The 15,614-nt window shown below is 38.2% G+C and overlaps 1 protein-coding gene across 1 annotated transcript in view; it reads right to left on the bottom strand.

Annotated features, from left to right (window-relative positions):
* Positions 1 to 3,433: 3,433 nt before the first annotated feature.
* The window catches only part of LOC136421789 (sodium leak channel NALCN-like), a 30,857-nt gene continuing 18,676 nt past the window's right edge, over positions 3,434 to 15,614 (bottom strand). The window contains 20 exon segments of the mRNA XM_066409345.1: positions 3,434 to 3,935; positions 4,521 to 4,587; positions 4,940 to 5,137; positions 6,095 to 6,245; positions 6,879 to 6,988; positions 7,212 to 7,259; positions 7,850 to 7,965; positions 8,448 to 8,577; positions 9,020 to 9,113; positions 9,528 to 9,676; positions 10,041 to 10,109; positions 10,871 to 10,990; positions 11,420 to 11,494; positions 11,984 to 12,090; positions 12,355 to 12,448; positions 12,777 to 12,875; positions 13,276 to 13,396; positions 13,910 to 14,016; positions 14,585 to 14,689; positions 15,263 to 15,370. Coding sequence (XP_066265442.1) covers positions 3,781 to 3,935; positions 4,521 to 4,587; positions 4,940 to 5,137; positions 6,095 to 6,245; positions 6,879 to 6,988; positions 7,212 to 7,259; positions 7,850 to 7,965; positions 8,448 to 8,577; positions 9,020 to 9,113; positions 9,528 to 9,676; positions 10,041 to 10,109; positions 10,871 to 10,990; positions 11,420 to 11,494; positions 11,984 to 12,090; positions 12,355 to 12,448; positions 12,777 to 12,875; positions 13,276 to 13,396; positions 13,910 to 14,016; positions 14,585 to 14,689; positions 15,263 to 15,370 — 2,223 coding nt within the window. The 3' untranslated portion in view covers positions 3,434 to 3,780.

The raw sequence follows: 15,614 nt of genomic DNA, 5'->3' as shown, positions 1-15,614 counted from the left end.
TTCGTGAATTACTAGTAGCACAAAGAATTGGTATCTTATTAAAGAAATACATCGTTACTTATGACAAATGCTGTGGGGGTTTCAGGTAGCTTTGGCGCAATTGTGTGAATACGGAATGAATGCACCTGTCGGGTGAACTGAATTGAACTCTTTTGTGGAAGGAAAAAAAGATATGAGGTCTTCGTGAGTTACGCATAGCATAAAGCATTGGAAACTTATCAAAGAGATAAATCGTTAATATAATACTTATGGCAATTGCTGCGGGGGTTTCAGGTAGCTTTGGCGCTATTGTGTGAAAACGGAATGAATGCACCTGCCTGGTGAACTGAATTGAACCCTTTTGTGGAAGGAAAAAACGAAATTAGGTCTTTGTGAGTTAGCATAAGGTATCGGTATCTTGGGCCTATGCTGGATTATGCTGCTATATTTGTACTATAATGGGCAGATATAGGAAACAATAATGCTAGCAAAAAGCTATCATCATCAAGTGAGAGGTTTCTTGTTACCCTGCATCCGATTGTTAACGCCAAAAGATTGAAACTCAAATCAAGGTACATTGTAAATATCAATAGAAAAATAATGCTAGAACTCTTGATGGCACAGTAAGTATAGTGGAATAGCTGATGTTATGGGAGATAATAGGCACATACTTTCTTGTAATTTAGGGTGTTATATATAGATGTGAATGTTTGATAGCTTGTAATAAAACACGATGATAAGATATGGTGATTACTTTTTAAGCGTAATTTCAAAGGGTTGTTTTGACTCAAAGTAAATTACAAGCATGTCAACAGTTGAGTTAAAGTCTGTAGTTGTCAATGGAAACCTGATGATGTCCACATATATCTTTAAACTACTAATTACGCACAAAAAAAGTGATGTGTACATGAATATAGGTGGCGCTTCAAAAGGCAGCCGCGGGTTACGCTGGTCCCTTGCGAGGCGCCTAAAAACCGGTCTATTACACGTCAATTAGTGTTCTGAAAAATATCAAAGGCCATTCTAAATGTACATGGAAATGTCTGGGCCTGTTTCTAAAAGCTTTAACTATCTCTAAGCCTATTGTCTTGTATGTATTCACATTTTACAAGTCGGGGCTATATACCCTTTCAGAGCCTTATCTGCAGTACCGATCCCGGTCGCGACCTGAAAAGTGACTAAGACGACCGTCAAATTGACAAATTTCGGTGTTTTCGGGAATTGGGAAGTCGCGGAAGGCTCGCAAAGGGTTTGAGTTTTTGAGGCTTATTTGGCTTTGTTTTCGAAAATGTGACCATTTTAAATCAAGATTGGCAATATTTCAGACATTTCCCAAACAAAACAGTGGGCTATTAGTTCAGAAATGCTGTCTTTTCTTTGTATCATACCGATAGTAGTAATCGAGTGTACACTTCCTGTAATTGCCACTTTCTTAAGGGCCATATCATTCAAATTTCCATCCTAATTTCTGGAACAAGTACACTTTCAGCTAATGCGATGGTGTTTTTGTCTGTTTGCCTATCAATAGATCCAATTTTCCTTTCCAAATGCTGTAAGGCGTGTGGCTTACTTCATGGTACAATATACCCGTGAACGCTAGAGGAGCTGCTTGGTAAGATGAATTCTTGTTACAAGGAATCTGATGGAACAAATTTATTTCACCGTCTTCTGAAACGAGACAACGTCTTCCTACCGATGAAGGAAAAATGATGATGGGTTCATTGTTTATCATAATGTATATATATACATTTCATAACCATTGTCATCACAGACTTCAGATCTAGAAATTAGGTGTTTCTCATATTTTTGCGAGTGCTGACGCATCACTTTGTGGGTGTTTACAAATGTAGATTGTCAATCAAGTCAGTGTGGTCTTATGCGACCTGTTAAGCAAAATAGCTCTTATGGGGATTGTACTTGAGTTCTTTCCTGATCTTTTCCTTAACCCTGGGCCTATGCTTACCACCCAGGCATGCCATATTGGTACAATGTATATCTACCTGCCTACGTGCTCAGGCCAGAAACTGGCCCCTTGCTTTCCAGGAGGATCCTCCATGTAGTCCTGTCCCTTGCCCTAGCCTCTATCTAATATATCTACATGTAGACAAAAATAGCGGTACGGAATACGGATCATAGAATTCGGCAAAAATGGATTATAATTGGGCAGGGGAGTCAGTCCACGGGAAGGTCAACAATTCCCCCTTGATGTTTCATGATATGGTGTACTATTGTTGTTATGTGCTGGGAACTGTAGTCCTTTTTGCTATAGACAAGTGTAAACTGTGCTTGTGTGAGACAGCTACATGTAAAAACACGCAGCCTTTTTGTGTCATTATTCTTGTCTACATTTTCGTACATGCTCATTGTTCCCTAATCACTTCATTAATCATTTGTTTGGCAGACTGAAAATATGAATCTTCTCACCGCAAAAAAAGGATATTTTTGTCCCCTTTGAAAGACGTTTCGTGACGTGGAAGCATGAAAGAAATAAATTTTCTTCCCAAACAAGTGTGTAAAATATGAAAATACACAGTGAAAGTACAATCCAATCACATTTATTACTTCTCATATGCCACAGGATAAAATTTTCTTTAAAATATATCTAAGTAACAAAGACTTAACCAGGGAAATCCAGAAGTATTAGCACCAGACGTAAGTTAAAAATGTGTCACAATGTAAAACATACAATCATGTAGGTTACATCTATCACATAATGATCCTCATAGCACAATATGTACAATATAATTGAAAGTGGTAAAGACTGTGAGCAAGTTCACAAAAACAATTATATTTTAGCCTAGTCATTATAAGATTTCAAAATTCATTCAACATCTCTTTACACCAATGCCAATCAAGGGATCAGTCTTTAAAGAATGTAACCCTCTGATATCTTTTCCTGTTGATTCAAATACAGCGGTCTGATAGATATGAAAGACTGTACAACTTACAACACAATATAATTGATACAGGTAAATATATCAAAGAATGTTTAGATCTTAGAACTAGTAGTGTAAGTGATACGTTAAACTCGACATGTTGAAGTATTCATATCCTTGTACTTAGGTTAATCATTTTGTATACCATTGTTTGTTGTTTGCATGTCTAGTTGTAGACCTTACAAAAGTCGCTGTACTTTCGTCGTGTCAACAAAGATTTCATGTATAAACCAAGGTCAAAGCTATGTAAGTTACCAATCACAAATCGCTATAATTGTAAGTTAAAATAGATTGTACGCAAAACTTATAAGACAGGAAAGCACATTGCACAATAATAACATCTCTGAATTATCTCCACATATCATTCTTGAATATGGAACAAAATAGACTACTCAATATATCAGGCTATTACATGTAGATTTTTCACCTTTATGGCCTTTTGTTCACCAGCATTCAATACTCTTAGTCTCAAAATTATTATCTTATCAAGACTTAGCAACCACTGCACAATGTGAGCTTTAAAAAATATTTGACTTGTAATACTAGTTTACTCTTTGATGAAGATGAGTGATGAATGTCACTGAAAATGTCTGGAAATAATCTCCTTTTTCTTTTATCCAACTGTAGAGAAAATTCATTTATAAATCATGTACTTATCTATAAATCAAGTACTTCAACTCTTGGTGTATTTCTACCAGTCTTTACCCTTGCAAAACAATGGCTGATGCAGTGTACAAATGATCACTCTTGGCTGTATAAGGGTTAAACATTACTTCTGACTGTGAGTGTTTTTCCAGTAGTCAGTGACTTCTAATAGCTGATTAAGTGTGGAAATGACCCCCTTGGGTAACCGAGGGTTAAAACATTACTTCTGACTGTGAGTGTTTTTCCACCAGTCGGTGACCTCTGACACGATGGCTGATGTCGCGTAGAACGGCGCCCGCCGGGTGACATTTGGTCGGTGTCCCAGACTGATGCGGGGGTAGATAGCCGATGTTCGGTGGACCAGACCTCCACTCACTGTGAAGGAGAAATAACTACGGTCAAAACCTGTGCATTCAAGTGTTTCTACTGCTGCATAAAGACCACCTGGCCAGTGTGACCACTATTTGGTGGCCCCCTTAGATAATTTTTCCATTGACACAAGTATTAACAATCCTGTCTATACTGAACCTGTACAAGTGACCACCTCTACATAAGGACCACCTGGCCAATGTGACTACTTTTCAGTGGTCCTTTAGATAATTTTTTTCCATTGGCACATTAGCGTTAATTCTGCGGAACACCTGTCCTCATAGACCAGATTTTATATTGGTCTCCTGAGTGTCTACACCAGTCATGCATGGATAGAGACTCAGTCATGTTTGGGACTGCATTCTTGCTGCTTTGTCACAAAGCAGCAAGGAGAAGCAATGAAAGTCAAGTTCGAGAACGCATCCTTGTTGAGATAATTATGTCACAATAGGACAAGTTTACTTTACACTGATGAAGACAGCAGACAGTCTGTCAAAACATCTGTAGAGAAGAAAAATAAGGTTGTGTACCTAAGAAAAACTATGTTAAATTGATTTATCAACCTGATGAAACTATTTATGGATACAGTACCTGGAGTCAGACGCCTGCCCTGGGACACACATCTCTGCTTGTCCCCCTCTTGATGATCATCCCAGGACTGCCAACAAGAAAAAAATATATCAGATTTTGTCAGTGAAAATTAGATAGTAGGATCTGTAACATGAAAAGTAACAAGGAACAAATGATAAGAATGCTCTTTCACTAAATTGGTATCACTTGCAATGAGAAATTACCATAAACATGACAGTATTATTGAAAAAGATTAGTTACGTCAATGACAGTTAGACATTCAGGTAATAAGATACACAAGGTAACATTTACTTAAACAACTGAATAAAATTTCAGACAGCATTTGCTCACTGACAAGACAGGAAGTAGTGATGTTATCCCTTAATTACTAGTTTACAAATTTTGTGTAAAAGAATAATTAAATGTTAGCATTACCATACCTCATGAAACATGAGAGGACTCCCTCCCGAAGCCTTCCTCGCCAGGATGTCCATCTCCCGCGGCGACATCTCCTCGGACGCGGCGCGTGAGATCTGCAGGTCGGCGGGCACGGGAGACGTTGGACTGAGCAGCGCCCGCATGTCCTCCCATTGGTTAGCCCGCAGCATGGTGATCATGTTCGACTGCTGCTGCGCTTTCTGTGGGGTAAAAAGGCACACTGTCAAGTAATGGTGGGTACCAGTCAAGGCTAAAGTGTCTAATTTTTTTTTTCTGTCCCACTCATTGCTTGGTAGCCCCCGCAGCATGGTGATCATGTTCGACTGCTGCTGCGCTTTCTGTGGTGTAAAAAGGCACACTGTCAAGTAATGGTGGGTACCAGTCAAGGCTAAAGTGTCTCCATCTTAAATTTTGTTTTCTGTCCCACTCATTGTTTGGTAGCCCCCGCAGCATGGTGATCATGTTCGACTGCTGCTGCGCTTTCTGTGGTGGAAAAAGGCACACTGTCAAGACGGTGGGTGCCAGTCAAGGCTAAAGTGTCTAAATTTGTTTTCTGTCCCACTCATTGCTTGGTAGCCCCCGCAGCATGGTGATCATGTTGGACTGTTGCTGCGCTTTCTGCGGTGTAAAAAGAATGCTGTCAAGTATGGCTAAGGTACTGGTACAGAAAATTCAGGTCCAGGTTCGGTCCAGAGGATCAGGTCCAGGTCCGGACCTGAAACTATCATTGATTATACTAACTTGATGAGAAATTTGCATTTTCAGTCACTGTCTGCAATAATTGTAGTCTCCTTTTGGTTTCTGTATCACATGAACTACTATATATTATCAAGTACCTGTCTCAAACTGTGGTAGATAGTTTTCTCTTCTTTATTTATCATCTCAGATACAAGATATAGTCATGCAGAACAATGATACAGCTGCAAACTGAGAGCAGAGATCAATAGATGAATAGATACAAGTCTGTGAGTACTGTTCCATAATCAGATTACCATTCTGGACCTCTTCAGACACTTGTCCAGCCAACTGCGGATGGTCTGGGGTTTTTTTCATGACCTCAGATACAAAATATACATGCAGAACAATACAACTGCAAACTAAGAGCAAAAACAATGTAAGATGAATACATACAAGTCTGTAAGAAATTTTTCCATTACCATTCTGGACCTCTTCAGACACTTGTCCAGCCAGCTGCGGATTGTCTGTTTGGCCACCTCCTCCTCGATAACATACTCCAGCTCCTCTCTGGCCAGCAGCTCCTCTAGCTGCAGACACTTGGAGATGTCCACTGAACGGTAGGCTAGCATGCTGTCATGAAACACAGTAAGAAAGAAAATAAGAAAAGAAAGTGATCTCGAACCAGTTAAGCTCACCCAAGAGCTATTCTTCCATTTGTCAAGGCATTTTATGTACAGTATCTAAATTCCCGTAGCTCTTTTTGACATGTATACTGCAAGATCTTACATCCTGTCCTAAGGACTGTGACCCTTCCTGCAGACACAAGAAGATGTCCACTGACCGGTAGGCTAGCATGCTGCCATGAAACACACAGTACACAAACTTAAGGGCTTTAATAAGTAAAATGGAAACCATTTGATTCCAGATGTCCACTTACTTCATTATCTGTAAATATGTGATTAACAGTTAAAAAAAACATTTTATAGCTGTTGGTAATACTTGTAGTTCATGCCTCACTTTCAAATGTGGTGGAAAACTGATTGTCCACATTGTGTAAGACGTATTTATCTACTACTAATGAACATATTATGATGAGTTATCCTAGACAAAAACACATTACAAGAAATCCGTTCAAAAAATCATACAATGTAAAATAAGATGCAGATGGGTAGCCACAATGTATAAAAGTCACCAAACTTGAAGATAAAGATAATAATACTGGATAAAGATGCTAACACTGTTAAGAGTAAAAATGAGACCTACATGAGAACCTCGTGAAACGTGACATCCTCCCCATTGTGAAGCCGCTCAAGTTCATGGATCATGTGTTTGAACAGCAGCTTGTCTTTCTCAAGGTCAACCTCTTGACGACCCTACAGAATGGAATGAGAAAACACACTAAAAATTCAAAAATTTATTACAGAGCACAAATATACATCTACAAGAATTTTCCTAGTACGTTGAATCTGTAAAATTAATACTGTATGTAGCATCTGTCTTCTCCTCTACAGCAAGTGAGAGATTTAGCTCTTCAGTGGATCGAGATAATTTTCACTTTCTGCTGCTTCACCCTTCTGGATCCTAAATCATCCTTACCCTGAGCAGCCGTAGAACAAACTTGACCTTGCGCACTGGGAGCACGCCCTGAGGAAACACAACAATACATCGTAAAGACTCAATGCAGCGGTTTGAAAATTTTTTAATCTTTTCCTCAATCATACAAAACTGATCGAGAGTGAGTGTGGCAAAGACAGCTACCCTTTTTTATAACTGGGTGGAGTGAGAAAAGTCAATGACATGTGCCCTTCCCAAGGGCACAACATCTAGCCAGGAATGCCAAACCCACAACCTCTCAATCCGTGTTCGCTCAACCATTCAATGCCACTTGAAGAAAGAAAGACTATGATTCAACGACAGGACACTTTACATTACTAAGTTAAACATAATTCCACCAGGGTACATTCCCCCACCATGGAAAGATACTTCCAAACAGATCTCCAACCCAACGTCCCCCAATTTATAATTAATCCACTCCTGTGCATACCTGGGGGTACTGCAATAGAGATGTCTCAAACCTACTGTTTTTCAAAGTGGTGGATTTATGTAACCCGGCAGCATAAATTATTAACCAAGCTTACCCTTCTCTTGTGACCTCTCAATTTTGTGACAGCTAGCTCAGCCATTTAATGCCACGTGAAGAAAGAAAGACTGCAGTTCAAAGACCGGACACTTACCCGTCTGTTGATATCGACCATACTCCAAGTGATCTGGAAGTTGTGCAGGTCGCTGTAACTGATCAGGGCATCTTCCTCTCCAGAGTAGAACAGGGAAAAGTTCTCCAGGATAATCGCTGCAGGAAGATCACATAATTTTCATCTATGCTGAAATCCTTCACCATTGGAGCCTGAGATAGTTTTCATAATTTAGACTAGCACAAGTACATGATCCAGCTTAATATGTACGACTATCAACACTGTAATCAACTGGCTTAGAACAAATGCTGTCTGAATCCAATCCTTTGAACATAAATTCACACTTGCTCAAAACTTTAACATAATAAATATTGCAAATCTATGATCAAAGTTTTATGGTAGAAATGCTTAATAACTTCAACTAAATACAGTTTTTTTTAAACTCTACAGCATCCTTTACATATGAAGCTACATGAAAGTTGGTACTATAACAGTTGATATCATTAAAAAAAAACACAAAATTGAGAAAAGATCTTCAAACAATGTTAAACAGATTTTATGCCCTTACCGACTAGCAGGTTGAGCATCATGTAAGCGATGATGATAACTACAGTAGAAGGAACTGTTTGTATGCCCTTACCGACCAGCAGGTTGAGCATGATGTAAGCGATGATGATGTAGAAGGAACAGAAGAAGAACAGTGCAGCTGTTGAGTTGCCACAGTCGGTCTCCCAGTAGTTCCTACCAACCGTGCAGATAGGAGGGCTGATCTGGATTATAATCAAATCAAAAAACAAATTAAAGGGTTGAAACTGTTTGAGTTAGGAAAAAGTAGTATCTACAGTAACTCATAAACTTCCGATGTTTACTATCGGACTGTCAAACTATCACTATAACATAGTGGAAATTGAACCAGTAGCATTCAGTCAGTCAATTTTGTAGCAAACTACTCAAACAGTAATATAGACTGATTACTGTAATTCACTTCATCTTCATGGTAGAAAAATTTCATGTTGTAAGGAAAATGGACATGGTATGATTGTGTGTATGCGTGTCCAAGTGTGTGTGTGTGTGCAAGTGTGTGTGTATATGTATCTGTGTGCAAGTGTATATGTATGTGTATGTGTATGTGTGTGTGTGTGTGTGTGTGTGTGTGTGTATGTATGCGTGTGTGTGCGTGTGTGCGCATGTGAGTGTATATCCTGTCCTCACCATACAGTCGTGCATGATTTTGTTCCAGTCCTCTCCAGTGATCATACGGAACAGCACGGACAGAGCCTTGGGTGCGGTGGAGAAGTTGGCATGTCTACAGAGGCAAAGGGGCAAGCGCCAAAAACATTATATAAAATACAAATACATGTATCTTTGAAAAGAAAAACTTAGTTTGGTAACTACACACCTTTGATATATACAAATAGGTTAGGAGAATGTATGATACCCATTTTCTAAATAACTAAATCAAATTTAAAATTCTATATTATAAGGAAGGTAAAAAAAATGATATTAAGACAGCATATCAAATCAATGGTTTAGAAAAAGTACATGAATTTATCATAAGGTTCTTACATGTAGATGGTTATCATCTGTCTTGACATTATACGTGTATTAAAAACCTACAAAGATGTTTTCAAATCATCCCTAATTTTGAAAAGTTGACAACACAACTTACTTCAGTCACAAGACAGAAGACAGACAGTCTTGGACACCCATGGACGACTACCTGCTTAGGTTCTCTCCATACTTGACACTGCCAAAGAGAACCACCCCAGCCAGGGAGTAACTCAGCATCAGCAGGAACATCCCAGCAATGATGAAGAAACTCTTCAACATGCTCACCACTACTGTCAGCAGAAGCATCTTCAGAGTAGCCTACATAGATGGAATTAAAATCATGTAGTTATAACATCTAATAACATAATTCCACCAGGGTACATGATCCAGCCACCCTGAAAATAGTAATAATGGTTACTGTAATTCACTTTATGTTCACGGTAACAAAATTTCGTGGTGTAAGGAAAATGGACAATTTCACTGTACTTTAACTTCACGGAACGGATGTGTGAAGGAATTATAAATAATTACAACAGGCATTTCATGGTGATGATAAGTTCACAATACAGAGGTAACAGTGAAAACAGTGAACATAAAATTACAGCGAGAGAAACAAGAATTGCAGTATCTTTGATGTTTAGTTCATGGAAGGCACCAAACTTCTATCTCTATCTGTACTCACATGTTTGCCAGTGATGGAGAAGAACCTCAGCATGATGACCACAGCTCCCATAGTGTTACTGTATTCATCCTGTATAATGGAAAAATCATTATTGTTCAACTGCAAATATGTTGTGTTTGGACTCTCCTTGGTGCTGAAATACTTTCCGATCAATAGTAGATACTGTAAAAACTTAAATGCAGAAATGTTCGCCGAGGTTTTATGTTCGCCATTTTTGCGTTGAACATTCAGGACGAACTTATAACCGCCGTGAAACTTTTTGCCCACCTAGGACTGTAGCGCTACTATTGTTTGAAAGGCAAACTTAAAACCACCACGAACACTCCATTTTCTCTCTACCGTGAAACAAAACCATGCAAACTTAAATGCATTTTACGGTACCAGAAATCCTTGTTACTTGTCCTTTAGCAAATACTTCTGACTAATTTTCCTTGCCTTAATTAGTTTCTGACCATCAATTTTCTGATCCCTTCTTTTACTTCCGTTAGGGAGAAGTTTTCCATGACCTCACCCGATCACAAGTCAGAACAAACTTGACATTAAACGACTAAACTTTAAATGTAAGGAAACGGTTCCTGAAGCAACTGGATAAACGTTGGAAATGGCCATATGTTCAGGTAGCACTCACTAGCTTTTGACAGTGACTGGACAGGTTTTCTGGTTCACCAGGTTTTGAGTGTCTGAGCAACGTCAAGGTTGTAAAACTTTAAGAAAAAGTTACACAAAACGTCTGACCGTTTTCAAAATCTATCTAGTTGCTGAGGCTGAACCGCTACCTTTACCTGGATGTCAAACCTTCATTGACGTATGAAACATCAAACTATATTCACCTGTAGAGAGAAGTGCATGGCCATCCAGACGACCCCCAGCGTGGTGACAAACATGTCGTAGCGGTTACGGCGGCTCTGCCAGTACCCAGGCAGGCCCATGGCAATGATCTTCATCGTAACCTGTATCATGTGAAATGGTGGTAGGAAAATATCAGCAAATGGACAGGCGTAACACTAAGTGAAATACTAAGAAAAGCAGAAAACCGAGAAAGGTGGAGAAAATGAATGCCAGGTCTTCCGTGGTGCCCCTATTGTCAAATAGTTAGACTAGGGGTAGATGGGATGATGATGTATGTGGAATGAAAGATTATAAGCAAAGGTAAAAGTTTTGCATCAATCATGTCAAGATATTTTCAAAGGAAATATGTGTTATTTTGTTTACGTTAAACTGGTAATACAACAGTTATAGAATATCCTTATTAAAGTTCTTGTATGAAACATTGATCAATCTTGTATGAACAGCAAAATAACATCTCATGGCAAATAGCAATATGATTGATATGATGTTGAATCAGATGTTTCTTGTATTTTGCCAGAAGTTAGACTGACCTCCAACAGAAATAGTGTAGTGAAGACTACAGAAGTGGTGGCCAGTGGAATGGTGCTGTCTGCATTCACTCGCCACTGGAGAAAGATAATATAACTCTTAATATGAAGACATTTAACTCTTAATATGAAGACACACACACACATTTCATACAAAAGCAGATTGGATCATACATGTAATATACTATGTGCATGTGTGAAGAGAGGTAAATAATTATATGATAGCATATCTGAATATGGGGACTAACCAGGCTTCTAAAATGTACATAAAGAGGCCATTTACCTGAGAGTTCTTACATGTAGGACAGGGCTCATAACTTAGGTGACAGGCCACTAGACATTTATATTATAGTTCAACAGAAATAGCAGACTAATTCATAAGAACATTTAAAATTGTATAATCTTTAATAGCATCTGTCCTACGATCAGTGGAAACGTAGGCTTAGCTTTCTCTTACCTAATAAAAGTGTTAGCTTAAAATACATGTAGATGTGTGTTTGCTTTTCATTCCTCTCTAAATACAAATAACAGATTATTTCTTTTTCAAAATTAGCTTGATGATTATACCTTGACAGACAAGAGGCTGCAATTGGCCAAGACCAGCAGGGCTATGAACCTCTTAAACACAGCATGCTGAGTAATGTCGTAAAATTTCCCACGTAGTCCGTTGCCATCTGCGACAAGTGGACAAATAGCACCATAGCTAAACATTTTCTTCCTGTCAAGACACCTCAGAACATGGGTACTAAATCATACAGTACAAATTAAGAACTTCGAGTTACTTTACCACAACCAGAGTTTTTTTCCTGCCAATGATATTCTATAAAATCTAAGAAGAAAATTTGGTTCTGGTAAAAGAACTTTGATATCCTACATCATTTGCCATCCTGATGACACTATTCACTATAAGTAACAATGATGTATTAAGACTCTGGTACCTGGCCTTGGAGGAAGATGCAGAGGCTGAGCAATCTTAAGACGCTTCTTGAGGTCCACCCAACGTCTCTGTTCCACAGTCAACAGAGCAGATCCCTATAGGATAAAAATTTGTTAACCTATAAGGCTGGTATAATATTTTCTATCAATGTTGAAACTACAATAAAACAGCTGCATGTATACAATGTAGGTGTAAAGCTTTTGAACTTGAAGCATCATGTGTATGAATTGTAAATTCTTAATGTAAAAAAGGGTCTATAGTGAAAAGAGTTAAAAGGAGTTCAAAGTCTCTAAACTTTTAGAAGATGGCACAGGGCCTTTTTCTGTTTGCAATATCTGCTTGCAATTGAATTATGAAGCCGTACATTTCAAAAGATGTCCTTAAATTGTTGACAATTCTAAGATTTGATGTTGGTTAGCCTACCTTGTTCTCGTAGAAGTTTGCAATGACGACTCCCACAAACAGTGTGAGGCCGATCATACAGCCGAGAAACACAAACACATGGATGTAGATGCCATGGTACTGGGGAAGAGCAGATAAACAGGTTCATTAATGACACAGTCATTATGTTGTCATGTTGAAAAATAAAGGTCCTGTAACACCACTTTGTAACACAATTCAGACTGTTTATATAATATATAATCATCATATATATGTACATCATGTATCAAAATGATAATTTGGGTTAGCTGACATGTAATCCTAAGTAGAAGATTTCAACGTTGGTTTGAGCAGGAGCTTACCAAAGTATTTTTCAAACCTATCAAAGCACATTCTGGCAGCAGCTTAATGGACAAACCTTCTTGTAAAATCCTTGTGGATTAAAAGTATCACAAAATCATCAATACTTCAACCATTTTGGACTAATGGTATTTTTTCTAAGAACTGTACTAAGAGAAGAGATGAGAAGTTTGACACATACTGGCCCGACTTGTTTCACCATGATGTCCCGGACCTCCAGCCAACCCTCCAATGACAGGACCTCAAACAGAGCCAGCATGGCATTGGCAATGTTGTCAAAGTTAAAGTTCCTGGGATTGGCCCTGCAAGCGTCAAAGAAGAAAAACATTCCCTACTGAAATCACTCAAAATTACATCTAAATCTGATAATTTTGAAAAGTCAAGATACTATTCAAAAGTCAAGACCCAAAATGAAGAAAGTGTGAAAGAATTCTATCTTCATCATGCAGGTTAAACAAGTAGGAAACATAATTACATCTGATAATCTTAACAAATTAAGGTACCATCTAAAGTTAAAGCTCATTGGTTAAACAGAAAGAAAATGTAATAAGATAACAATAAAACATACTGATTATATCAGATTAACACAGTAAACTGCAAACAAATCAAAAAGTTTTGATATTCTGCTAGATGTCACGTGTACAAGGCCTATATTTTGATTAAAGAAGTCCCCATAGTTAATAAAAATGTACTTTTAAAGCAAAAAATTTATCACCGACCAAAACAGAAGAATTTACAATCTAAGATCAGAAAACGAATGAACACTTAACACATACTCTGTTTGTGTATGTACAACATGAAAAAATCTTACTTACCAAACTCTTGGGACCAACATTTTTGGAGCGTGGTCATGATTGTCCATTTGACCAATTGGCAGCTTCGTTACATGCATTCCTCTCCAGAATGTTCCCACACATTTTTCCTGAAGGGCATTGAAATATTTAAAGTCATTTTGATTTTACTGAAGAAACTAAAATTCATGTAAATTTCTGACTTGGACAACAATTAAGTCCAATCAAGTCTTGTCTGAGTCTTCTTGTTGGCAGGGAGCTATACTGTAAATGCAGAAATGTTCACTGGGATTTAATTTCGTGTCAGGGAGAAAATGAAGTGTTTGCGGTGGTTTTGAGTTCGCGTTTGAAACAAAATACAGTAGTGCTACAGTCACACAATGGAACAGCTTTTTGCGGTCAGGAGTTTACCGTAAAAACTGTGAACATAAAACCACCACAAATATTTCTGCATTTACAGTACATGTATATGGTTTCAGAGAAATCAAGCAAAACAAGATTTGAGCTCCAGATAATTTGAAAAAGCGTTATGCAAAACTTGATCAAAAAGAAGGTAGCAGGTAAAAAATCATCAACTATCTTAGTTCCACATGAGCTTCTTTTCATTCAATACAAGGAAGACCAATAAAGACCAACTGAATGTAAACTTTACTAAAATGTTAGATTCTGTGATATTCTTTACTTTCCATTTACCCATACCTTTAGTATGATTTTTGGATCGTTGCACCTGGCTAGCTTCCCAGCAAACAGCTGCACCCCAAAACTGGCAAACACAAACATCAGGACCAGAAGCAGGATGGATACCTGGAATATGTATCAGACACTCTTTAATGTTCATACATTTACATGTTAATTGGTATATGCACTGTCAGATCATTCACATCCACTAGATTGCCACACATCATTTGTTAAAAGGGTAAAATCTTTTACAAAATACAAGTCAATGAATGTCAGTGCTCTGACTGTTCTCATAAAACCTGCTGAAACCGAACTTTATCGACAAATCAAGCTATTTTCCTAACAAACTTTCAAGAGCATGCAGACCTGAGTGAGTACAATCCATGATTTGATAAATGCGGTTGTTAATTTTAGCATTTTGGGGAAATGTGATTAGGTCACTGTATACAATTTTAATGTTGGAAACAAACATCACTTTCCCAGTGTTAGGGATCAAATACTTGCTATGATGAAATTTTAGCGGTTGACCGTTAAATTAGCTAAAACTAAGTTATCATTAACAAATTAAGAATTAGAGTATTTCTGATTTTTCTGATGTATTTCATTTAACCTTTAGCACACTGAAGTAGCCGTTTGGCACCCAATTCTCTACAGGTGATTGGGTAAGGAAGCAGGAGAAGGTTAAACAGTAGTTGGTACCATGGCCACCTCCTTCCAGCTCTTGAGCAGCTCCATGACAACACGCCTCATGTGTGGCACCAGCCGGAAGATCCTCACTGGACGCAGGCAGCGGAATATCAGCAGCAGCTGGGGAAAACATTAAGTAAAAATGTACTTTATCTCTACATAACTGATTCAGCCTTTTTATTTTTCTATGATTAAATACAACTGTCATATTTTAGACAAGTCAAGTGTGTCATATATCAATCCGTAGTGCATGAAGGGCAAGCATTCAAGGGAGCACACCCTGGTTTATTTTGGGTCTCAATTCAAGGCTGTACACCCTCAAGTTTAGGGACTCTCTCTTCGAAGAAATATTTCTGATGCAAAA

The sequence above is a fragment of the Branchiostoma lanceolatum genome, chromosome 16 (assembly GCF_035083965.1).
Source record: "Branchiostoma lanceolatum isolate klBraLanc5 chromosome 16, klBraLanc5.hap2, whole genome shotgun sequence".
NCBI lineage: Eukaryota > Metazoa > Chordata > Leptocardii > Amphioxiformes > Branchiostomatidae > Branchiostoma > Branchiostoma lanceolatum.
The sequence above is the reverse complement of the archived record's forward strand: the minus strand, read 5'-3'. Positions and strand labels throughout refer to the sequence as shown.